This window comes from Ovis aries, chromosome 11 (genome assembly GCF_016772045.2).
Source record: "Ovis aries strain OAR_USU_Benz2616 breed Rambouillet chromosome 11, ARS-UI_Ramb_v3.0, whole genome shotgun sequence".
Taxonomy (NCBI): domain Eukaryota; kingdom Metazoa; phylum Chordata; class Mammalia; order Artiodactyla; family Bovidae; genus Ovis; species Ovis aries.
The window spans coordinates 20,060,883-20,084,680 of NC_056064.1; the positions used below are offsets into that span (position 1 = coordinate 20,060,883).

The following is a 23,798-nucleotide window of genomic DNA, read 5'->3' on the forward strand; positions in this document are numbered from 1 at the left end:
AACCTTGTTCTTCTCCTACTCATATTCTTATAGTCCTGATTATCACACGGTTCTTTTTCTGTCGGGCTGGCAGAGATCACCCTGTGTTCTGCGCCTTGGTCAATGGTGAAGGAGAAGTGACAGACTTCCTCCGGCTGCCTCATTTTACCAAGCGGCGAACTGCATGGAGAGAGGAAGAGCGAGAGAAGAAGGCAAGTGGCTGGGACTGGTTATCAAGTGGACATCTTCAACACGTCTTATTCACTGGACATATGCAGTCATGGTCTAAGCAATATCCTATGCAAGGTCTCTGACCTGTTCACTAACCTCTTACGTCCTGGGATAAGTCTCACTTTCATAGGCAGTAGATGGCACTCAAGATCTGGAACAGAATTTGCTTCTTGACTTGAAGCCAGTTCCTAGGCCTTGTGCTTCTGGGAGCTGCCATTACTGCCTCTGTTCTTAACCGCATCTAGGTCAGCTTGTTCCAGGAGCTGAAAGCCACTGAGGCATTAAGCCAACCTTTTCCCTGCTTTCAGCATTTGTGTTTCTTCCATGGAAGGAAAAATTTAAATCCATCTCGTGTGTATCCTTCTGATTTTTTCTTTAACATAACACTATCTTTCCATTTTATTGACAAGAGTTCCATTCTAAAACATAATTTTCAGCAAACAACTCTTTTAAAAAAGAAAAAAAAACTTAAAGTGGAGATCAGAAGTCTTGACTGCCAGGCAGTGGTTCGTGTTCAAGAAAGACCTGAGCACGTTAACCACAGCTCACGTGTAAGCCAGATACACAGTAATCGTAGGAAAGATTAACAGATGTTTAATTTCCGACTAGAGCTCCTAGTCACGTTGTTGTGTGTTCCAGTTAGACAGCGCATGACACATCATCGTTCTCTGGTCTTGTAAGGTCTCAAGCTACTTATACGGAGAGAAAAGCGTTAGAGATCTCCCCTGTCCTCAGAGCCATTTAGCTCCAATTTTCTTTCACTCAGGCTCAAGACATTGAAACTCTGAAGAAATTCCTTTTGAACAAAAAGCCTCACGTGGTGACAGTTGCAGGAGAGAACAGGTAGGGTGGGGCACCAGGTGATGGGGCCAGGCCTGGCTAAAGCCACTCATCCTTTATTGTTGAATCTGCTCTGGGCCTGTGAAGATCCTTGATAACACATGATACCCCTACTTTGAGAGGGTATCCGTGGAATATTGTACCCCTTTGTCTTCAAAGCTCTCTCCTCCCTTCTCCCAGCCCTGAGATGGTTCATCCCTGAGAAACTATCCAGAAATATCCCTGAACACCACCCCTCCTTCCTCCAGGGATGCCCAGATGTTGATTGAGGATGTGAAGCGCATCGTGCATGAGCTGGACCAGGGTCAGCAGCTGTCCTCTATTGGGGTGGAGCTGATTGACAACGAGTTGGCCATCCTCTATATGAATAGCAAGAAATCAGAGGTAAGGCAGGAGCCCACGCTTAGGCCTCACACAGGCAAGAGCTATCCCCAGGGAGATAAGGAGGCAAAGATTGTCAGGGGCGCAGGATTGTACCTTTTCTCTTACCTGTGCAGAAAATATCCCATCATGCCAGTCATAGTTCAGCTTGGGAGCCCCAGAGATTAAATTGGTCCCAGGAAAAATGGTCCTAGAGAAGAGAACATGACATCAAGCCAGGCGATTTGGATTTCCTCTGACTGTTAGAGCCAAGGGGACTTTGTGGCCCTGCTGACCCTCATCTGACCTTAGGCAGAGTTCCGGGATTACCCTCCTGTGCTGAGACAGGCCGTCTCCCTGGCCCGACGCATCCAGGACCCTCTGATTGAGTTTGCCCAGGTGTGCAGCTCGGATGAAGACATCCTGTGCCTCAAGTTTCACCCGTTGCAGGTGAGTAGGGTTTGACAAGTAGGCCCAGGTGGGCAGAGTGGCACAGTAACCTTATCCCTGCCTACTGTGTGTTGGCAGGAGCATGTGGTGAAAGAAGAGCTGCTCAGCGCCCTGTACTGTGAATTCATCAACCGAGTCAATGAGGTTGGAGTTGATGTCAACCGTGCCATTGCCCACCCCTACAGCCAGGCCTTGATTCAGTATGTCTGTGGCCTAGGACCTCGAAAAGGGACCCATCTCCTGAAGGTAGGATTGGGTTGAATCAGGAAAAAAAGGAAAGTTCTTATTTCATTGCACGTTTACTTTCCCAGCATGGTTTGACAAAAAGGGCAAGGTCAGAGGGGTAAAGGCGCTCACCTAGAGTCATCCAGCTAGTGAGAGTCAGGGCCAGACTTCAGCCTAGGTGGCCACAGTCCTGGTCGTCACTACCGCATTCTGGTGGCTCGTGGAAAAGATAGCCTAAGCCATGATTTAGAGGAAGGCGAGAGTATGCTAGACACGACCTCAGGGTAGTGGGGATTTTTTTCCCCCAGAGGAAAGAAAGGATTTCAATACAGAGAGGGGCATGTAGCAACCTTCAAGAGTATTTGTGGTAATTTTTTTCTTAATGTGGGATGGGTACTTGAGTGCATATTTTACATCAACTTTGAAGCTGTGCCTTAGCTGTGCATTGTCTTTGCTCGGCACACCGTAGTTCTTTAAAATGATTTTTTTAGTAGCAGTATGTTGAGCTCAGTGTTCAGTTAGCTATTGGGGTGCTGGGACAGCTTCCCATTGTGGAAGGTTTCCCGAGACCTGGAAACAGGCCAGGAGGTGGGACCTATCTTCTGCTCCTGCTCACTCCAGGCTTCTCTTCCAGATTCTGAAACAGAACAACACCAGGCTCGAGAGCCGGACTCAGCTGGTCACCATGTGCCACATGGGTCCCAAAGTCTTCATGAATTGCGCTGGCTTCCTCAAGATTGACACTGCCTCCCTGGGGGACAGGTGATACCCTCTGCCTGGGTGGGCCAAGAGGAGTTCTCTTGGGCTTTGCTTTGGGGGTTTGGGGATTAGGGCTGTCAAAGGGCCACAGGCTATTTAAATTAGGAAACGTTTTAAAGCCAAGAGTCTTTATTTAGTCAAGAGCCTCTGACCTATGGAAAAGATCAGTTCAATTATGTGAAGCTTTTCTGTGAGGGAAACATCAAAAGAACCAACTTAGCTTATCAATTGAGGACAGAAAACATAAGACTTGGTTCGGTAAACACAAACTTGTTCTGTTGTTGTGATTTTTTGTGGCTCAATAAGGGTGGGAATAGTTGGGGCATTGGAAGAGGAGTGTGGGGGTCTGAGGAGATAAGAAAGGGGGAGAGAGATTTGGTATGTTCTGAGATAATGTTATTGAGAGAAAGTTCTCTATTCACCTGGACTTTGGACTTCACTATTGACCTCTTCCTCTCCAGAAGTTATCAACTCAGTCTTTGGAGGATCTTTTCCACGGGCACATAGCTCCTCATTCAGTAATGGAAATCAGTGGGGAAATAGGCTTCAAGTTCTAAAACTTCATTTTCCACCCAGCTTTGCTGTAACACTCCACGAATAACATAGGTCCATGTGAGTGCACGGGCAAGACCAGCCTGGGAAGGCTTTATGGGGGAAAGTAGCTGTCAGCAAATTCTCAAAGGTCTTCTTCCCCCTTCTTGTTTTATTTATAATACTTTTATATATAATTTCATCATATAAAATTCAATAACATACAGAAATATTATGCAGAAAGTGGAAGTCCCCCATAATCCCACCCCCCAGAGATAACTGCCATAACAAGTTGATGTATACTACAACTTTTCTAAATTTTATTTTTGCTATGCATTTACTAACTACCCATTTACTACAAAAATGGGATCATACGGTTCATAGTGTTTTGCAGTGCATTTTTCACGTTATCAATATATCGTGGCCATCTTTCATGTCAGCACACACAGATCTGCCTCATTCTTTGTAATGGATGTATAGTATTCCATTGTATGGAGGTGCCCTAATTTATTTAACCAGTTCCCCATTGGTGGACATCTGGGTTGTTACTAGAAGCTTTTTGTTATATATCCTGCTCCTCTTCTGCCTGTCCTTTAGCACTGACTCATATATTGAAGTCCTTGATGGTTCCCGAGTTCACCCTGAGACTTATGAGTGGGCCAGGAAGATGGCGGTGGATGCTCTGGAATATGATGAATCAGCTGAGGATGCCAACCCTGCGGGAGCCCTTGAAGAAATCTTGGAAAACCCAGAGCGACTCAAGGACCTAGACCTTGATGCCTTTGCAGAAGAACTGGAGAGGCAGGTGGGTGACAGAGTGGAAGGCCTGGCCTAGATGAGAAGAGACTCAGGAAGCACATCCTCAGAGAAGCCCCAGTACCATTAGTGTAAGAGACTTGACCCTCTCCCTCCCCACGCAGTACTGGGTGTACTCAAGGAAGTTTTCAGTCTGCTTATTAAGGAGCCAAGGGCGTCTCAGAGACTGCAGTAGTCATGGTGCAGGCGTGTTTTGGGGGAGCTGGGAGTGGGGGGTAGTAGTTTCTTTCTGGGACATCTTTCCTCCTTTCCAGCTGTGCGGTTTTGCATTTGTTCCACACATTGTGATTCCATGAGGGGTTTTTTGGCTGCACTTACGTGCTTCCTGAGTCTCTTCTCATCTAGGCCAGGCCTTCATTGCTGGGCTCAGGCTTTCTTGCTTCCTGAGTCTCTTCTCATCTAGGCCGGGCCTTCACTGCTGGGTTCAGGCTGGCTTGCGTCCTGAGTCTCTTCTCATCTAGGCCGGGCCTTCATTGCTGGGCTCAGGCTTTCTTGCTTCCTGAGTCTCTTCTCATCTAGGCCGGGCCTTCATTGCTGGGCTCAGGCTGGCTTGCTTCCTGAGTCTCTTCTCATCTAGGCCGGGCCTTCATTGCTGGGCTCAGGCTGGCTTGCTTCCTGAGTCTCTTCTCATCTAGGCCGGGCCTTCACTGCTGGGCTCAGGCTGGCTTGAGTTGGGGCGAGTCGTGGCGAGTGGGGGCTGCTCTAGTGCCGGTGCACAGGCTTCTCACTGTGGTGGCCTCTTTCGTTGCGGAGCGCAGGCTCTAGGGCCTCCAGGCTCAGTAGTCGTGGTACAAGGGCTTAGTTGCCCTGCAGCATGTGGGATGTTCCCAGACCAGGAATCGAACCTGTGTCCCCCATGTTGGCAGGCACATTCTTAACCCCTGGACCACCAGGGAGGTCCCCATGAAGCATTTTTATTGTATATCGGTGTTCCATGGCTAAGAAATAGTTTGAAAAGCTGATTTAGTACATGTTGGGGGAAAGAAAAGAAACCCTGACAGGAGCCAACTGGCTACTCCTTTCGTTGAAATCCCTGGTGGCTCAGGTTGGGGAGCAATTGCAAGACTCTTAATGGGGGCTTCTTCCCCAGGGCTATGGTGACAAACACATCACGCTGTACGACATCCGAGCGGAACTGAGCTGTCGGTATAAGGACCTCCGGACAGCCTACCGCTCTCCCAACACAGAGGAAATCTTCAATATGTTAACCAAAGAGACACCGGAGACCTTCTACATTGGTAAATCCTGGGTCTGTTTTCTTTAGTTGGAGGAGGATAAAAAGGGATTGGTGGGATAGTGTTTACTGTGTATGTTCAAGTCAGACTATAATTCCAACAGAATAAGGCCAGTTTGTACTATGAGTGGGAAAAACCAGGGAAGCTTTTAAGAAGATTATAGAGTCCTAAGCTGGAAGTCAAATTCGAGTTGCAAGGTCAAATTGTGCTTTTTAACCTGCTTTTGTGAGGTGTTCATGGAGTCAGTCTTGTGGCTTCATTTTCCTGTCATCAAATGAAGGGAAGATCTCCCTTTTCGAGGGTGTGAAGTAAATCAGGGGAGATGCTCTAGGATAGATGTTCTGTCACTAAACAGTTGGTGGGGAGGAGTCACCTCTCCAGTTCTCTCAGCCTGCCCCCGTTCTCTTCCCTTCCTTCTCCTCCTTTCCCCTTCCTGCAGGAAAGCTCATTATTTGCAACGTCACCGGCATCGCCCATAGGCGTCCACAGGGCGAAAGTTATGACCAGGCAATCCGCAACGATGAGACGGGGCTATGGCAGTGCCCTTTCTGTCAGCAAGACAATTTCCCGGAACTAAGTGAGGTATGTGCTACAGTGTTGTTATGGTCCCTGGGTGTTTGTGATTGCGTGACCTCAGCGCTCTAGAAAGGCGTCGAGAATGGGAGTGGTTTAGGTGACACTTTACCATGGCAATACACAAAAAGGGGAAGAGATCTGGAACAGACACAGGCCTAACTTAAGTCCCTCCATGTGCTGCTAGTCAGAAATGATCAATGTGCTCTTATTCTGCTTTCACTCAGCCCTTAATCCTTGTTTCCCATTCTCTGAGGGTCTTGCTCCACCAGTTACAGACATGAGGAAATATATGCGTTTCTTACATACAGGATGGGCATGGTGTCCCTGTGCTAGTTAGAAGGTATCTGTAGACTCCCTTCAGTGTTTTCATCCTCCACACACATCTTAGTTTTTCCCACAGTCTTCTCAATGACATCTGCTTTTTTCATGGTTAGAACTCATAAAAGCCATCCTGAAGCTTTTTCTGTATCTTCACATGTTACTTAGGCAGATAGTAAAACAGACCGTTTCTCAACTTTACCCAGTAAAAGAAACTGGTGAGATTTGTCAAGGATGTAAAAGAGCCATGATGTGCTGGTTCACTGAAATGCGTTATCTGAGGTGACAAACAGATATTTCTTAAGCTCACAAGGTCAGGACAGAGTGAGAGGGAGGGGTTTCAGTTGAAGCTGGAGGGACGTTTACAGTAACTTAACATAAAAGATTGATCTGCTGGCCAGTGGTGCCAAACATGAGTTATGCATCAGGGAACCTAGGGGATATTCAAATTCTGTGTTGCTGGGTGGCTGAGTCCTCATGTTCTCACATGGTGATGCCAGTGCCAGTGGTAAGATGAATTACAGCATTCCTGCCAGCTTTTTCCTGACCGTGTGGTCTCCAGAATCTTAATGATCAAGCTCTTCTCCTGATGCCATCTTTAGGTCTGGAACCACTTCGACAGCGGTTCATGCCCAGGCCAGGCCATCGGTGTCAAAACACGGCTAGACAATGGTGTCACTGGCTTCATCCCCACCAAATTCCTCAGTGACAAAGTGGTAAAGCGGCCAGAGGAACGAGTGAAGGTAGGTGAATGACAGGACTAAGGCATCTGGCGCAGTTTCTAGCGGCCCAAATCAGGCTGGCTTTGGGCTGTGCCCACCAGGAGTTAGGTTCTGTTCCCAGGGGCTCCTGGTGGGGAACATTTCAGGAGGATTTATAACCAGTTGAGTGAAGTCAGGGTGAGAAGCATCTGCCCAAATGAGGAACAGTTTTTGTTCACTGCCTTTGTGAGATTTCATCAAGTTTCCAGCCCTTCCTCCGTGGGAAGCCATGGTTTAGTCTGGCAGGCAGGAAGCAAGGCCTGGCATTCCATGCTGTGAAGCAGAAAGGCTGAGCTCCCTTTCTGTTCTAGTTTCTCTTGTCAGAGCTGCCATTTATTATGCACACACTGGATTCCAGCCCTTGACATTTATATATGTTGTCTCAAATCTGCTAGTCCAGTGGAAAAGGGTTTCAGAGAAGTTTGAGTGCCTTTTCCAGGATCATCCTGTTAGTGACATCTGCTAGTGGTACCAGATCTGCCAAATCTCTGATTCTAAGTGTTGTGAACCCCTGAGAACCATGGACTTAGGAAGGCTGGGGAAAGACATTCCTAACGCAGGCATCCCTCGTTTTATTGCCCTTCACAGATACTGTAATTTTTTTTTTTTTTAAACAAATTTAAAGTTGGTAGTAACCCTGCATTGAGCAAATATGTTAGTACCATTTTTTTCCAACAGTATTTGATCACTTCACGTCTCTGTGTTACATTTATTTGTGCCAGTTTTCACAATATTTCACACTTTTTAATTATATTTGTCAGGCTGATCTGTGATCAGTAATCTTTGATGTTAGTGTTGCAAAAAGATTTGGACTCGCTAAAGGCTCAGGTGATGGTTTGCCTTTTTTTAATCAATAAAAGAAATTTTAATTAAGATATTTTTAAAAAACATAACAGTGTTAAAAAAAAAAAAAGTGTTGCACATTTAATAGACTATAGTGTGTCCATAACTCTTATCTGTTCTAGGAAACTAAAAAATTCTAGTGACTCACTTTATTATGATGTTTGCTTTATTGTGGTGGTCTGGAATTGAACTTGGAATGTCTCCGAGGTATACCTGTAAATGGAGCTAGGACAGTTTCCAGGAGAGCTGTGCAAATTGACTGGGTTTTGTCACTGTTTAAACAGAAGGGCTCAAATCAGGGGGAAGGTACAGAAAAACTGTTACTTTGCTTTTCTTCCAAAAAGGGCACCCAGACTTGGCTCACACCCTAGGAACAGTAATTGGGCAACTTTATGGGGAAAGAGAATAGTGCCAGTGACAGATCCCAGGAGACTCCAGTTGGTGTTTCTGCCTAGAGCAGGAGGCATCAATACTTGGCACAAGTAGTCTGCAGACCAAACTCAGCCCGGAACTCCTGCTCTCCTGACGCTCAGTAGCCGGCTGGCTGTGGACAGTGTGTCCACCTTTCTGCCTGGACTCTGCTGTCCTCACATGTGGAGCGGGCGTCGGGCTAGCCCGTCTCCGCCCCTCCCGGCTCACACACCCTGTGGGTCCAGGTGGGGATGACTGTCCACTGCCACCTCACGTGTGGAGCGGGCGTTGGGCTAGGCTGTCTCCGCCCCTCCCGGCTCACACGCCCTGTGGGTCCAGGTGGGGATGACCGTCCACTGCCGCATCATGAAGATCGACATCGAGAAGTTCAGTGCGGACCTGACCTGCCGCACCTCGGACCTCATGGACAGGAGCAACGAGTGGAAGCTGCCCAAGGACACCTACTATGACTTCGATGCCGAAGCAGCAGACCACAAGCAGGAGGAGGACATGAAGCGGAAGCAGCAGCGGACCAGTGAGTGCTCCCAACCATGCCTTTGCGCCCCGAGTCCTGGCAGCCCTCCCTGCTCAGGACGCATGTGCTGACTGCTCGGCCTCCCCGTGGGACTGAGTGCTCAGCTCTGAGGGGCTAAGGCCCGGAGGCAGCAGGAAAGGGAGACATAGGCCGAGCTGGGCGCTGGGGTCTTCTTGGGTCACATTTTCTTTGCTAATGCACTGGGACTCCTAAAGTTTCATTCTCCCAGCACGCTAGGAGCCCAGGTTAACACATCCGTCACATCCGAGAGTCCAGGCCCAGAGAGGGTGAAAGTCTCCGAATTTAGTAGTGGATCAGAAATTTAGCCATGGCTTGTCTCATTGGGCTGGCTCCCCATCCCGTCAGCTGACCAATGATTCTTTCCTGCCCTCTTCAGCGTATATCAAGCGAGTGATTGCACACCCATCCTTCCATAATATAAATTTTAAGCAAGCAGAAAAAATGATGGAAACCATGGACCAGGGTGACGTGATCATCCGACCGAGCAGCAAGGGCGAGAATCACCTGACAGTGACCTGGAAGGTCAGCGACGGCATCTACCAGCACGTGGATGTGCGGGAAGAAGGCAAGGAAAATGCCTTCAGCCTGGGAGCCACCCTGTGGATCAACAGTGAGGTGAGAGGCAGCCCCTGCACACTCTGGCATCCCCATCCTGCTTCCAGAGGCGAGCCCCTTCCATGGTAGTCACCTGTGTGCATGGTATGTGTCCTAGCCACTCAGGACAGCAAAACGCAGGGCCCTTATGAGATGAGTAATTTGGCAGCAGTTTTGTGTATGTCGTGTTTCTTTTTCTGTCCTCCGAATTCTAAAATAGACTAGAGAACCACTGGAGGCAGAGGAGAAAATGCACATGTGAGTGCTGTGTCCTCAAGCAGACACAGGCCAGATTTCTCGGTTCAGTGGAGAGAGATTTTATGAAGGCCCTTACTGTTCCCAAGCACTAGGGGAGAACTAAAGTTATGATTTAAAGGCTTTTGTGGACTTCGCTGGTGGCTCAGCAGGTAAAAAATCCGCCTGCAATGCTGGAGACCTGGGTTGGGAAGATCCCCTGGAGAAGGGAACTACCCACTCCAGTATTCTGCCTGGAGAACTCCATGGACTGTATAGTCCATGTGGTCAGAGAGTCAAACACGACTGAGAGACTTTCGCTTCACTTCACTGGTGGTCCAGCGGTTAAGAATCTGGCTTACAATGCAGGGGTGTGATTTCAATCCCTGGTTGAAGAATTAAGATCCTGCATGCCTCAGAGCAACTAAACCTGCCCACAGCAGCTACTGAGCAGGCATACTCGTGCCTCAATCATAAAGACCCAATGCAGCCAAATAAATTTTTAAAATGTAAGGGATTTTGTGTCTTGTAAACTAGTAACATTAGACCCAACTCACACAGATGGGTAAGTTGAAGGGACTTTGCAGCAGAATGAGGCTACAGCAGGAGGGCTGGGGGAATTCCTCCCCTCCGTGGGTTCTCTTCCAAGTGGACTTGAAAGGCTGGCTCTCAGTTCAGAATGTGACAGTTCAGAATGGGCCTTCACCTTCTTCCCACAGGAGTTTGAAGACTTGGATGAGATTGTTGCCCGCTATGTTCAGCCTATGGCATCCTTTGCCCGGGACCTTCTAAACCACAAGTATTATCAGGACTGCAGCGGTGGGGACCGTAAGGTGAGCCCAGGGCCCTGCGAGGGATGACCCCTCCCAGTCACTTAAGGATGTCTGGTTTCCCTTCAGTGTAGGGGATGCTGCGCTGGTGAAGGAGGTGTACATGGTGTGTGAGGCCAGACATTGTGTACCAAGCATGTTGCTATCCCAACCTCTCCCCCTCATTCTACCCCCAGAAATTAGAGGAGCTGCTCATCAAAACTAAGAAGGAGAAGCCCACCTTCATTCCCTATTTCATCTGTGCCTGCAAGGAACTGCCCGGCAAGTTCCTACTGGGATACCAGCCCCGGGGTAAACCCAGGTGAGCACTGGTGCTGAGAAGGTGCTGCCGCTGGGGTCCACAGATAGGCTCGCAGGCCCCGAACAGTACTCTCTCTGGTTCCGCTTGACTGCCTTTCCCCTCTTACCTGTTTCGAGTGGAGGTGGAGGTTGGAGGTGGGGACAGAGGGTGATGATTTAGAGGCAAAAGGCAAAGACTGATAAGAAAGGCACTTTAATCAATTGGGTGAAAAAGGAGGTCCCTTCACCTCTTCTGCCTCCCAGGGAGTGATGGAAACCACTAGACACTCTCTCCACCTGACTGGCAGAGATGGGGGCCAGCACGCTGCTCTGTCCTCCACTTCACCCTCACCAGGGCCTTTAGCCTTAGCAGTGGCTCCCTGCTACTGTGGTGAGCGTGTGCTGAAGGTGGGGTAGGTCTGGAGAGCATCTCTTCTTCCAGTCACCAGCCTGCTCTACTCCCTTCTGTGTGTGACAGCCAAGCTGGCCTCCCTCGGTATTCCGGTATCTGCGTCCCTCCAGCACTCACACTGGCAGACCGAGTCCTGTCTCCCTCAACCTCCTCTGTTGTATCTGTTACCCAGACTGATGGCCAGACTTGCCTTCTGCACTCCTGCGTCCTGCAGCCATCTTGGCCTCAGTCTGTGCCTCTCTGCTCTGGGTCCTGGACCATGCGCGTGCACATGGTGCCCAGAGTGGGCTCCATTAGGAGGTGCTCAGAGGACAAGCAGCTCTGGACCCTGCAGCATCGTGGGCACTTCTGGAATATCGTGCTTGTTTCTGATTCACCAGCGTGCTTCTGGAAGATGGCAGCCAGGGCCACATGGGGGTTAGAAACTGTTCCATGAAGAGCCGTTGAACAGAGGACTTTAACCAGGGCCAGAGGCCATGTGATAGCTTCCCATGGAAAGGGGGCGCAGATTCCTTATGGTGCAAGAAGCAGGTTTCATCTTCATCTGAGTGAGGACATTGACATACTTAGCATTGGCTATTGACAGCTGTGCTTTATTGAACACAGTCCATTTTCAGTATTGTGATGAGTGCCTTACACACTCTGTCTTGTTTATTGCTCGTAGGTTAAACACTATAGATTTAAGTGTTATCCTCTCTTCACAAATGAGGCTGAGATTCACTTCAGTAACTTGGTACAAAAGTAACTTGTTACAAAACCATATAGGTGGTGAGTTGGCAGAGCCGGAACTGGAACTGGATCTGAACCCAGAGCCTCTTACCTACTCTCTGCTCTGGCAAAGTGTTAAATGAGGACAGACCAGCCACCTTCAAGAGGCATTTCGGATTTGCCTCATGGAGCACTGTGCTTTGCTGCCCGGGGAGGCCCGCCCACCCCAACACTGATGTCTGTACCCTCCTCGCCGGCTGTGCGGTGCCATCACATGGCAGCCCCGGGTGGTGACCCGGCCCCCAGCGAGCCTTCTGGCAGCCTATAGAGAGCACACCTGGGGCTGCTGACTCCAGGCCTTGTCTGGGCTTCTCTGTGCCTCCTCACCTCGCCAGAGTGCAGCCTCCTTTTCCAGGGCCAGGGACTGGCTCTTTTATTTCTCCTCCCCCTAGCACCCAGTGTGGCTACTTCACATGGTGGAGATCTGCTCTGGCCACCCACTCGCAGCTGGCCACAAGTGGGGTCTGATGCATATTTCCTTCCAAAATCCCAGGATAGAATACGTAACTGTGACTCCAGAAGGATTCCGGTACCGGGGCCAAGTCTTTCCCACTGTGAACGGCCTTTTCAGATGGTTTAAGGACCACTATCAGGATCCTGTGCCAGGTGAGCGCTGCTCTCTGTGACTTCCAGAGTGTAGTTGAGGGACAGCTGAGCGCTGAGTGGAGACAGACACTAACTGTGGCAGAAGGTGAGGCCTAGGCTGCCGCTGTAGTCCAGGTCCCTCCTCCTAACATCAGGAAGGCCCTCCATCCTCTTTGCCTATACAGCTTTCCCCCTCCCTTTTTTTTTAAACTTCTGTATTTATTTGGCTACACTGTGCAGCTGTGGTATCTTAGTTCCCTGATCAGAGATTAAACCCAGGCTCTCAGCAGTGAAAAGGCAGAGTTCCAACCACTGGACTGCCAAGGAATTCCCCCAGCTGCCCTTCTTTCCACCCACCTCAGTACCTCTCCCAGCTCCCTAAGTTGTAAAACTGGAAGGAGGTTTCTGGAGAGACTTCTCACTCGGGCCATTTCCTGTAGGCATCACCCCCAGTAGCAGCAGCAGGACCCGAACACCTGCTTCTATCAATGCCACCCCAGCCAACATCAACCTTGCAGGTAAGGAGCTCACGCCAGGCCTGGGGTGAGGGGGTTGGAGCTGGAAGGGCTGTCCCCTAATGTGCCCATCTCCACTTCTCGTGCTTACAGATCTGACGCGGGCTGTGAACGCCCTGCCCCAGAACATGACCTCGCAGATGTTCAACGCCATTGCTGCTGTGACAGGCCAGGGCCAGAACCCTAATGCCACCCCAGCGCAGTGGGCCTCCAGCCAGTATGGCTACGGCGGCAGCGGAGGGGGCAGCAGCGCTTACCACGTACGTGGCCTGGGGAGGAGAAGCCCTGCAGAGGGTGGGGAAGGGTGAAAGGGGACGGTCATCCTTCACCAGCCTGTGTCTGTAGACTGGGCTCAGCAGGGCCCACCACGAGGGCCTCCACAGCAGGTGGACCTGCCACAGCATTAGGAGCTGTCTCCAACAGATGTTCCTTGTTCTCGGGCCGACTCAAGGGAAGGGGAGTAAGAGAAGTTCTGACCATTCCATGGAGTCTTTTGGGATCTTTGGAACCCGAACCCTCAAGCCTCTAGACTCGAGTGGTCAAGTGGTGGGCCCTGCTGTTGGCCTGCCTCCGCTGCTCAGAATCACACCCTGCTCAGGAGAGGGTCAGCTGGAAGGCTTTGTGTAGAGCCCAGATTTTCAGCTTGCCCAGAATTTACCAGAAGAGCAAATAAGCACAAAGCCCAGCCTAAACTCAACTGTCACCCTTCTCCAGGTATTCCCAACACCAGCCCAGCAGCCAGTGGCCACACCACTAATGACCCCCAGCTACTCCTACACAACGCCCAGCCAACCCATCACCACGCCACAGTACCACCAGCTGCAGGCCAGCACCACCCCACAGTCTGCCCAGGCCCAGCCCCAGCCCTCCTCCAGCTCCCGGCAACGGCAGCAGCAGCCAAAGTGAGTACACGGACAGTAGACAGGCCGTTAGTCGAGGTGGGTGCTCTGGGTCTCCTGACAGCCGTAAGCCAGGTGGTGTCCCCTGGAGGACTGGGCTCTGGGAGGAGCCAGAAAAACACTGCTGCCCATAGGTGTGAGATCCATCTCTGCGAGAATGGAGGCTCCCAGGGACTGCGGGGTGGCCTTTCTTCTGGCGAGCCACAGGCCAGGTCAAGTCCTTGTATCACACACCCTGGCTCTCCCTCCAGGTCCAACAGCCATGCAGCCATCGACTGGGGCAAGATGGCAGAACAGTGGCTGCAGGAGAAGGAGGCGGAGCGGCGGAAACAGAAGCAGCGGCTGACCCCCCGGCCTTCCCCCAGCCCTATGATCGAAAGCACCCCCATGTCTATTGCTGGCGATGCCACCCCACTCCTGGACGAGATGGACCGGTAGGGCGCCTGCTCCTAGGACTCTGGTTACCTCTGAGGCTGGGAGAGACCTGGATGCCCACTGCCTCACTCCCTGCCCCTCCTTTTCTGTCCATAAAGTGGCGTGAATTGACGTTCTCTTTGGTGGTCAGCCTGGATGGGCGACAGGCTGGATGGCCTTGTGAACTTGAGCTCAGTGTGCGCTAGGCAACAATCCTCCCCTCCAGGCCCTCACTGACCGCCTGCCCTGGGACCAGGCTGGGAGCAGCGTGTGGCAGGGAGGAAGAAGAAGAAGGTGAGAGTAGAGTTTTGTACTCTGCTCCCTACAAGCCATTTTGAGCTTCTGCCCTCCCCTGACTCTGGGCTGCGGAGGGGCCAAGTTCAGCACGCGAGTCTCCCCCGCGCTCATGGGGAGAGGGATGCTATTTATTCAGTTTGGGACAGGAGGGCGAGTACTTCCACCCTGGTGCCAACAGCAGGGTGGCCGTCAAAGCAGGATGACGAGGGATGTAGGGGAGCATTGCTGACCTGCCCGGCCCCCACCTGGCTGCCCTCACCCCTTGCTGCCGCCGCTTCCTGCCTGTCATTTGAATAAACAGTGTTTCTACAGAGCACCTGACAAAGCCTTTCTCTCCCAAGTCTCCGGCTCTTGATGGGGAGCTTTCAAAGCCATGTTAGGAGCTCTGCAGGCTCCCCTGACCCCACGCCTTCAGAGAGGCGGCGACTCACAGAGGAGCAGGTGGCTTCTGCGTCAGACCGCCTAGGGTCACAGCACTGTGACCTTGAGCAAGCTTTCTTGTCTGTAACAGAGAGGAGGATACCTGCCCCAGCACGGCAGCTGTGAGGACTGAGATAAAAGGTGTGATGGGTCAGTCCGGACCTCATCTGAATGTTTGCACAGCTCTTGCTGCTCACACAGGGGCACCCCGTCTACTACCTTCTGGTCTTCTCTGCCATGCCAGGGAAAGGCCAAAAGTCAATATGGGTTTCTCCACTTGAGCCCTGCGCCTCTCCCCACTTATAGCTGACTGGGCCTTGAGATCTGACCTCTACATGAGCCACCCCAGGACAGGCCCCTACACTCACCTGGTCCTGCCCACACAGCCCTGGCGAGGGTCCCTTCGTTTAGCCCACTGCCTCTTTAGTTCTGAATTGATCTTCCTGTGTTCCTTCACTTTTTGTCTCACAGCCCTGGGAAAGCAAGGCTTTCCCCTCCCTTTTCTCTGAGGACTGCTGCCCATACTTGGTGGGCTTCCCACCTGACATCTTCATTCAAGATCCCTTTGGCTTGTTTCTTGGTAGAAGTTGGGGAGAGGGGCTTGCCTTCTGACAGGAATTCAGTTCCTTTCCCTTCAGTATAAAAGGTTTCTAGAAGGGGGACTTGCCTGATGCCTGCTGATGCGGGGGACACGGGCTCGATCCCTGGCCCAGGAAGATCCCACTGAGCCCATGCTCCGCAACCAGAGAAGCCTGAGCACAGCACCGAAGAGCCAGTGCAGCCAAAAACTAAAGACATAAATCTCTTACGGAAGTGGGGGTGGGCCCGTTTGGAAGGGCTGAGCGAGAGCAGGGCCAACCAGCTGCACAAGGGAAGATTGTGTTCCCTTTGATGCCACCAGCACCTTCCCCAGGGCCACTTAAGAGTAGGGAAAGGCCAGGCACAGTGGCACAGAGTGGGTTAAAAGGTTCAATTTATTAGGGGTATCACTGCACACAGTACTGCCTGTCACCAGGTCAATTTCACACAGACCTGTCTCCTGGTCGACAGGAAGTCGCCTTCCCACCCACTTGTGCCTGGACCTAGGATGTTACAGAGAAAACAGGCTCTGCCCCTTCGCTGCCAACCCACCTACCTTCTCTGGACCTCTTGAAAGACGGACCACCCTTCAGAAACTCCCGCAGCCCCTTAGCCCTTTGGCTCCAGCCATGCCCAGAGCCCGCCCCCTGCCCCCACAAGTAGCCAGGTTGGAGGGAGAGAGAAGCAGGGGGTCAGCTACAGGCTTGATCGCATTTATTCTTCACCCTGGTCGCCTCAACTGAGATTGGGGTTTGATGCTGGGGGAGATCTCCTCTTGTTGATCTTCTTGACTGGTGAGGTCTTCAAGCCGGGCTTCTTGACCTGGACCCCGTTCTTCTCTTTCTTCCTGGGTGATGAAGACTCCACAATATCCTCGCTGGAGGGTTCCTCCCGCCCAGGGTCATTGTAACTGTCCTCACTCTCCAGATCCTGCCGGCTGTCTGGGCTGGACTCTGACATCCTGGCCAACTCTCTTGGGCTTAATGATCGGCTTAAGTCTGGAGGTGATTCTGATTTAACTGGGCTTTTCTTCTTCGTCAACTTGCCCTTCTTGACTTTTTTCTTCACCTTTGCTTTTTCCTTTTCGTCCATCTCCTCCTCCTTGTCTTTCTCTTTTTTTTTCTTTATCTTCTTGATCACCCTGTTGCCCTGGGACTTCCCAGAGGGGCTTTCAGAACGCCAGATGGTGATGGGAGCTGCTGAGTCAGGGGCACCCGTGATCATGCTCACGCCTGTGTCAGTGGGGGTGTCAGTGGGGGTGGGTCCCACCTGGGTTGGGATGGGAGCCTTGCTTTCCTCCTCCTCCTCCTCCTCCTCCTCCTCTTCTTGGTTTAGGTCATCTGCCCCACACTCATGGTGGATGGGGTGGTGGATCACTGCCACGGAGACAGGCCTGTAGCTCTTGCACCTGCGAGGGAGGGGGGCAGGCAAAGATGATTGAGGAGGGCAGGGCAAGGTGACTGACAGAATGTGGGGGCCAGTGCCCCCTTTCCACCTGCCAGAACTCACCAGCCATACCAGAACCGCTCCACACACTCTTCCTCTGGGATGAGCTCAAAGCATGGGGACTGGATGATGTCGAAACAGGTTGAGTCCACGTCTCGGGAGCAGGTTGGGCCCACATCTCCAGAGCTGCTATTCGTCTTCTCTGAGCAGTCCTTCAGCCTGCCACACAAGGGACTCAGCCTGGCTCCCATGCCTCCATGCCTCCCCAGGGGCCCAGAGCGAGAAGCCTAAGGGACAGCGGCTTCCACTATGCCCAGCCCAGGCTGCCGGAAGACCACCCCACAGCCCCTGGAGCAGAGCCGGGCTTACAAAGCTGGGGCCGGGAGGGCAGAGCTGACGCGGGGAGCCACAGTGGACATTTTGGGCCTGGGTCTGCCCAAGAGTCTCTCCTGGGCTGTGGGTCTCCCGAGGAGGAGGCCTTACCTCGAGTCACAGTCACAGTGGCTGAGAGAGTGCAGGTGTACGTCGTGGTGGACACAGTCGGAGGAGAAGGGGCGGATGATGTGCCCGGCACACTTCTTGTGTTTCCAGCAGCACCTGTCAGTGCTCTTAAATTCACCTGAGGGGATAAGAGCCTGGGTCACACGGCGCCCATGGCAGCACACCTGGATCTCCCCGCTCACAGCTCAGTCTAAAGGTTTCATCGGGCTCACCCAGTGCCACCACCCTCCCTCCCCCACAGTTGTTTTGTTTTTGGCCTCACTTTGCAGCTTGTGGGATCTTAGTTCCCCTGACGAGGGATTGAACCCAAGGGCTCCAGCATTGAAAGCACTGAGTCCTAACCCTACTGGACTGCCAGGGCCATCCACCCACACACGCACACACAGCTGTCCTTACTGCTTGGTAGCAGTAGCTCAGCCCAACAGCACCTAGGTCTCAGCCTCTTCTCTCCCCAGCCCATTGCCTGTGAATCTGCCTGTGCCTCGCAGACTTCCAGGACAGTGTCTCACCAAGGTCCCCACCAGCCCCATGCTGTCTGGTAACACCTCTTCCCCTCCCCTGCCTTCTATGGGAGCCCCACCTTCCCAGGGCCCTCCACTGACTCCCACCTGCCCCTCACCCAGTGCTCAGAGTTGTCACCTGACCCCATGCACAGAGTAACTCGGGGAGGGGAGGGCCGAGGGGAGCCAGCAGCATCTTTGGTTCCGCACAGGCCCGGTGTCCCACCCCTCCCAGCCTTTGAAGCCACTCCAGCCCCAGGGCCCGCTAGAGCAGGCCGGGTTGAGGGTCACCACCGCCCCCTCCCACCCCAGCGTCATACCCCTGGGCTTCTGTCTCTACTCCACTCTTCTCTAAGCCTCTTCTCCCTCCAATGCCTGTCTCACCCTCACTTGTTTCCCCTTTCCCAGACTCAATCTTGACTCTTTCCCTGTTCCCTCCTTATCAAGTTCCCATTCCCCATCCATTCTCTCCCCAGTCCTTAGAGCCACAAACTTGAACAACGCACCCTTGTAGGTGGCACAGGGGAGAAGCTGCCAAGAGATGACTGGAATTAGCGGAGGCCCCCAGGGAAAGATGCCTACCTCTTTTGCTAGGATGCATCAAGCCTGTATGCACACTGGTCTTGCCCAGCCTTCACTCCCACCGCCTCACCTCTGACCCTGCCTAAGGCCCCAGCGGCGTTCCCCTTGGGCCACCATCTACAACATAAGCCCACGAAGGGACAGGGCACCTTCCTGCCAGGTTCCCCCTGAACCTCGGCTCCTGGTACTCGTGAGTTCCAGGGCTGCCTGGCTTGGGGTGCTGTGGCTGGCTGACTCCCTCAGAACAGGCCAGAAGGACTGTGCCTTTATCCAGTCCCTACATGGGATGGAACTGGGGCAAGACTTCATACTGGCCTCCAGCCAGCAGTTAACTCAGGCTGGCCTTAAAGTTACTCCAGGTGACCTTAAAGGACTTGAGGGGTGTGACAGAAGCTTGGTCTGAGCCTTCCCCACCTTCCACGTCCCTTCCCTTCCCCCCACCAGGCTGTGGGGGGGCCCTGGGTCCCCCATACACCCTGATCCACTTAGTGGCCTCCCTTTGTGCTTCCTTTCCTCCCATGCGCCTTCTCCAACGGCAGGGGAATGAGTCCTGCATGGGAGGCAGGACCTTGGAACACCATCACCACTGCCTCAGGGTTTCTCCAGCACTGCTGAACTGCAGCAAAGGGCAGCAGAGTGGAACTGCCCTGAATTTGTAGTCAGGCCTGAGTCCAAGTTGAGTTGGGTGACCTAGGGGCAAGTTACTTTACTTCTCTGAGCCTTCATTTCCTTACTCACAAAATGGGAATGAAGGTAATACCTCTTTTGCAGGGTTGTTAAGAGGACTCAGTTCACATATGTCAAAGATTCTTGTGCACCATAAAGGGCTATACAAAGGAAAGGGGTGACTGCGGCCTCCAGGAAGGGATGACGCTTTCTGCGGGGCCCGGGAAGGGGCTGGTGTAGGGCAGCTCGGTGACCCTTTCAGAACCAAACACCTCCCTCCCTCCTGCCTACCACCAGGTGGGGGGTGGGGGGACCCTGGGGCCAGAGATTTCCACACACCCCGCGCCCCCCCTTTGAAGGAGGACCCACCTTCAGAGGATAAAGTAGAAGCATCTGTGCTGGACGCCACACTAGCCAGCAGGTGTCCTCTCCCCCAGCTGGGCAACCTGTTTATATCTGAGAGAGTACACAGAGGTAGCAGCAGCCCCTCCCCACGCCATTCACTCAGAAAACAGCTCCTGAGAAGCTCCAGGGACAGCCCCCAGGAGATGCAGAGATTAAAAGACAATAGTCCCTGCTCTCAACAGGGGCTGGGGGAGGGGATGAGGAAAGGAGACACAGTCTGTGTAACAGTACCTGACAGTGGTGTGAGGCAGGCCCTGATAGGGAGGGCAGGGTGGGGAGGAAGTTCTGTGGGAGCAAAGACACCCACTGAAATGGGGGCGTGGGGCTTCTTGAAAGAAGCATAACAGTAGGATCTGGAGGGAAGGACAGGAGTGAGCCAGAGTCTAGGTAAGAAGGGACAGTTTCGGGGAAGGGATTGTCCCAGGATGTCCCCAAAGAAACTCCTGCACGACAGCAGCTCCATCAGCAACTGCAGAGTAAAGTCTGCACTTCCTTTTCCTTTCTACAGTTAGCTTGGTCCTTTGAGGGTACCAGACTGAGTCCTGCTTAAGGAAAGGAGATGGCTGCTCTGGGACTTCAGCTGGGCCTTCAGTGGCACTTGGTCACCCTTCTATAGTTCCCTGGTCAGCTCCAACTGTTTCCCATGGCACAGGAAGTACTCAAATGAATGAAACTCCGAATGCTTCCCTGGACATGTGTACCCCGCTACTGTTCCTCTCAACGCATCATTTCGTGGGCTTCATCTGTGGCTGTTCCCACCCCCATCGACTTCTAGCCCGGGGAAGTGTCCCTCCCTCCTTGCCCAAGCGCCTGGACTCCAGGTCCCAGACAGAATTCTCACCTTCTGCCTCTTTCATGTTTGTTTTTTTTTCTTACAGGCTATGAACATTTTCAAGCAAAACATTCTGTGAACCCTCTTTCTCCTTATGTCACTGCATAGCCACCCTTCTTCCTTTTCAACCCAAGTTTATTCACTCCCTTATTTAACAGATGTATTGGACAGCTTCACTAGGCACCAGCAAAGAAAGCCCAGTCCCTACCTTCAGTGAGCTAAATCTTGACCTTTGTCTTCTCCAGCCACCTACAGCATGGCAGCCATCCCTGCCCTTCTATCAGAATAGTCCAGGCAAAGGCCACCAGTGATCTCATAGCCAAACCCAGTGACGTTCTTTTTGCCTCATCTCACTGACCCTGTTGATCAATCAACCTCTTTCTTCTGCAGACTCTTCTTTGGCTTTCATGACACACCTCTCTCATTTCTTTCTTCCTTCCTAGCTTTTAATTCTTTCCTAACTTCTTTGCTGGCCTGTACTCCTTAAATTGGTGATGCCCAGGGTTCTTTTGCCGGCCTCCTTCTCAGAAGACTCTACAGCCTTGTCTTGGATAATGTTATCCATTTCCACAGTTTCAACATCCACTAATAAAATGACATAAATCTTGATCTCCAATGCATACTGCTTTCCTGAGCACATAGCCTATGTCCTCTCAGACATTCTCAAAACATCAGACCAGCACATGTCATATGAACCCACCATCTTCTCCCTACCCTTCATAAAACACTGTCTCTTGTAACTTACATTTCAGAGAGCAACAGACACCTCAGCTAGAAATCTAGGGATCATCCTTTGCCTCACTTCTCACCAACTCAATGACCAAGTCTTGCCATGCCTACTTGTCCCCACATCTAATTCTGATTCAAACCTATCAATTTTCTCTGACACAGACAGCTGGAGTAGCCTCCCACCTGGCCTCCCTAACTTCTGTCTCACTCCCTACATCCACTCCTCACAATGCAGCCAAACTGGTTCACCATGTTCCTCCTCTTTAATAGCGTTCGACTACCTTCAGGATGAGGTGCAAACTCTTCATCATGACATAACTGGTCCCCCAGTTGGTTGACTGAATGAACACATGAATAGAAGAAAATAAAGCCCTATTGGTGCCACAAGAAGCTGTGGCATTGGAGATTCTGTCCAGAGTTCAAATCTGGGGACTTTTCTGGGGAAAGAAAATCGACCTTGGATGAGCATTTTCCCAGGGTCAGGCACTGTGCTGGGCTTTTAAAATATGCCATTGATTCTAAATCCTCACCAAAGCACATTTTATGGATGGGGACACAGAGACTTACAATAAGTAACTTGTCCAAAGAAACTAGTTAATAGATGACAGAGGTAGGATTCAAATCCAATTTTCTTGGCTCCATAGTCTATGCTCTTTCTACCACAAGTATGCCTGTCTACTTGTGGTTCCTATCCAAAACCTGTCCTGCCAGCTATCACTTCCCACTACAGCTGCTTTTCACCTCTAACACAGCCAATTCCTCACCCTCTGGTTTTACTCAATCCTGACTCCACAGCCTCCTTCATCCAGCCTGGACCCTAAAGTTCAGGCCAGAGTGACCTGAGCTGGACCAAGATTCCAAACTCTGCTCGCTCTCTCCAGTTACTATGGAAGAGGCTTATATGCAGGGTCCACTGACTAACCGCGCCCCGCCCCCCCGCCCCGCTCCACCCCGACCCCGCCCCAGCATATCCACAAGAAGCCTTGACGGTCATAACTCTAATGCCAAGGGGAGGGATTTAATAACTCTTCTCAGATCTGAGGAAGACAATCTGGAGCTCCTGCAGCAGAAGTGATTGAGGTGGCCATAGGGGAGACCCCATAATGAATGAGTGACATTGAATGAGAGAGAGCTTAAAAGGAAGAGGGAAGCTTGAGGTCTCTTTCTCAGTAGGACATTAATCGAGGTACAGGGACCTAACTCAAAACTCACAGGTGATGCTCATTTGTACAGTCCTCCCAGTCTTGCGAGCTGAGGAGCTCCCCCTGCCCTTGCGGCACAGGGATTAGAGTTCCAGATCGGGCGCCCGAGCAGCTGAACGGGGGAGGGAGGTAGGGAGAGGGGAAGGAGGAAGGAAGGGAGGGAAAAACCAAGGAAGGGAAGGAGGGAAGAGGAGGGAGCTAGGCAGGGCAGCTCCGGTTTCCTTGGAAATGCCGCCCTGGCCCCGCCCACCTCTGGAGGCGATTGTGATGTCACTAGTGGAATTTCCAGATTTTTTCCTGCCCTAAAGTCAATGGAACCGCCGGCCCCAATCCCAGTGACTGGACCATGGGTTCCAGCCAAACCCCTCACTTCCTGCTTAGCGGCTGAGGCACAGCAATGCCTTCCACCCCTGCAACCAGAGGTCGTAGTTCTGGCTCCAACCAGACGACCCCAGTCCAACCCACAAGCGGTTCTCCAGCTCTCCTGTCCCTATTGCTCAATCATTGATCCAAGGCTAGAGTGAGCCCGCCCCCAGGCCCTAACTCCGCCCCAGTCAGCCTTTGGCCCCGCCTCCTTCGTCGGGCTCTCAGGTTCCACCCCCTCTTTGGGTTCTCAGGCCAGTCCCCCGTGCCACGCCCCCCAGCTGGAAGCCCTCCCCTAATCTGCCACGCCCCCTCTTTACCGGTGCTGCTCTCGTCCCAAGAGCTGGTATCGTCCTCAGTTTTTTCCTTAGTCCACCTTTCAATCCTCAGTGTCGTCCTGACCCACATATCTCTCAGTCTAGTTCTTCGTCTCTACAAGACTCTTCCACGCAGAAGTCCAACCCTGAACCTCAGCTTGGCCGAGGTCACTGTAAACCCCAATCTCAGCTTCGCCCCAGTCCAGCCCTTAACTCCGCCTCATGCTTGCCCAGTCTCCCCTCTCCCTCTGCTCTAGGCTGCGTTGTCTTAGCCCAAGTCTGAGCTTCTGCGGCGCTCTTCATCCGGGGCCTCCTAGCTCCTTCCGGGCCCCTCCCTCTTTGTTCCACTTTAACCTTAGCACCTCCCCCGTATCTCAGGCCTAAACTTTAGCTCGGCCGCTCAGGCCCTGCCCTCAGTCCCATCCCTAGTTCCTCTCCAGATCTGCTCCCGGCTTAGTCCTACCCCCAGAACCTAGCCCCGCCCCAACCCCGTTCTTAGCCCCGCCCCAGCCATTCTCTCAACCTCCCGGCCCCTCCC

At 52.2% G+C, this 23,798-nt stretch overlaps 2 protein-coding genes across 5 annotated transcripts in view; one reads left to right on the top strand and one right to left on the bottom strand.

The window, feature by feature from the left end:
- The window catches only part of SUPT6H (SPT6 homolog, histone chaperone and transcription elongation factor), a 30,835-nt gene extending 15,803 nt beyond the window's left edge, over positions 1 to 15,032 (top strand). The window contains exons 19-37 of the mRNA XM_004012503.6: positions 74 to 191; positions 977 to 1,053; positions 1,299 to 1,434; positions 1,723 to 1,860; positions 1,939 to 2,106; positions 2,720 to 2,847; positions 3,973 to 4,180; positions 5,282 to 5,429; positions 5,866 to 6,008; positions 6,923 to 7,063; positions 8,675 to 8,870; positions 9,268 to 9,506; positions 10,439 to 10,552; positions 10,726 to 10,850; positions 12,502 to 12,614; positions 13,034 to 13,111; positions 13,202 to 13,368; positions 13,823 to 14,010; positions 14,259 to 15,032. Coding sequence (XP_004012552.2) covers positions 74 to 191; positions 977 to 1,053; positions 1,299 to 1,434; positions 1,723 to 1,860; positions 1,939 to 2,106; positions 2,720 to 2,847; positions 3,973 to 4,180; positions 5,282 to 5,429; positions 5,866 to 6,008; positions 6,923 to 7,063; positions 8,675 to 8,870; positions 9,268 to 9,506; positions 10,439 to 10,552; positions 10,726 to 10,850; positions 12,502 to 12,614; positions 13,034 to 13,111; positions 13,202 to 13,368; positions 13,823 to 14,010; positions 14,259 to 14,445 — 2,812 coding nt within the window. The 3' untranslated portion in view covers positions 14,446 to 15,032. The remainder of the gene's footprint in view (positions 1 to 73; positions 192 to 976; positions 1,054 to 1,298; positions 1,435 to 1,722; positions 1,861 to 1,938; positions 2,107 to 2,719; positions 2,848 to 3,972; positions 4,181 to 5,281; positions 5,430 to 5,865; positions 6,009 to 6,922; positions 7,064 to 8,674; positions 8,871 to 9,267; positions 9,507 to 10,438; positions 10,553 to 10,725; positions 10,851 to 12,501; positions 12,615 to 13,033; positions 13,112 to 13,201; positions 13,369 to 13,822; positions 14,011 to 14,258) is intronic.
- A 1,062-nt stretch (positions 15,033 to 16,094) lies between these two features.
- Positions 16,095 to 23,721, bottom strand: PROCA1 (protein interacting with cyclin A1). Of its 4 annotated transcripts, XM_012185400.4 has the most exons (6): positions 23,264 to 23,721; positions 22,591 to 22,692; positions 19,782 to 19,868; positions 17,647 to 17,782; positions 17,227 to 17,382; positions 16,095 to 17,125 (listed from the first exon to the last, which is right to left on the bottom strand). In XM_012185400.4, exons 2-6 carry the CDS (start codon positions 22,601 to 22,603, stop codon positions 16,453 to 16,455), a joined length of 1,065 nt encoding a protein of 354 aa, XP_012040790.2. In that variant the 5' UTR covers positions 22,604 to 22,692; positions 23,264 to 23,721; the 3' UTR covers positions 16,095 to 16,452. The 4 variants fall into 4 exon arrangements, with proteins under 4 accessions (XP_012040790.2, XP_004012553.2, XP_060251270.1 ...); XM_004012504.5 differs by lacking the exon at positions 22,591 to 22,692; XM_060395287.1 differs by lacking the exon at positions 23,264 to 23,721 and having other exon boundaries at positions 22,591 to 23,204.
- Positions 23,722 to 23,798: the final 77 nt, after the last annotated feature.

Bases quoted from the DNA above. Each gene is read 5' to 3' on its own strand.
- PROCA1 (XM_004012504.5), bottom strand. From the start codon at position 23,351: ATGTGGGTCAGGACGACACTGAGGATTGAAAGGTGGACTAAGGAAAAA. The intron at 17,783-19,781 runs GTGGGTCCTCCT...TTATCCCCTCAG, and splicing joins TTCTACTTTATCCTCTGAAG to GTGAATTTAAGAGCACTGAC. The intron at 17,383-17,646 runs GTAAGGCCTCCT...CTTGTGTGGCAG, and splicing joins CACTGTGACTGTGACTCGAG to GCTGAAGGACTGCTCAGAGA.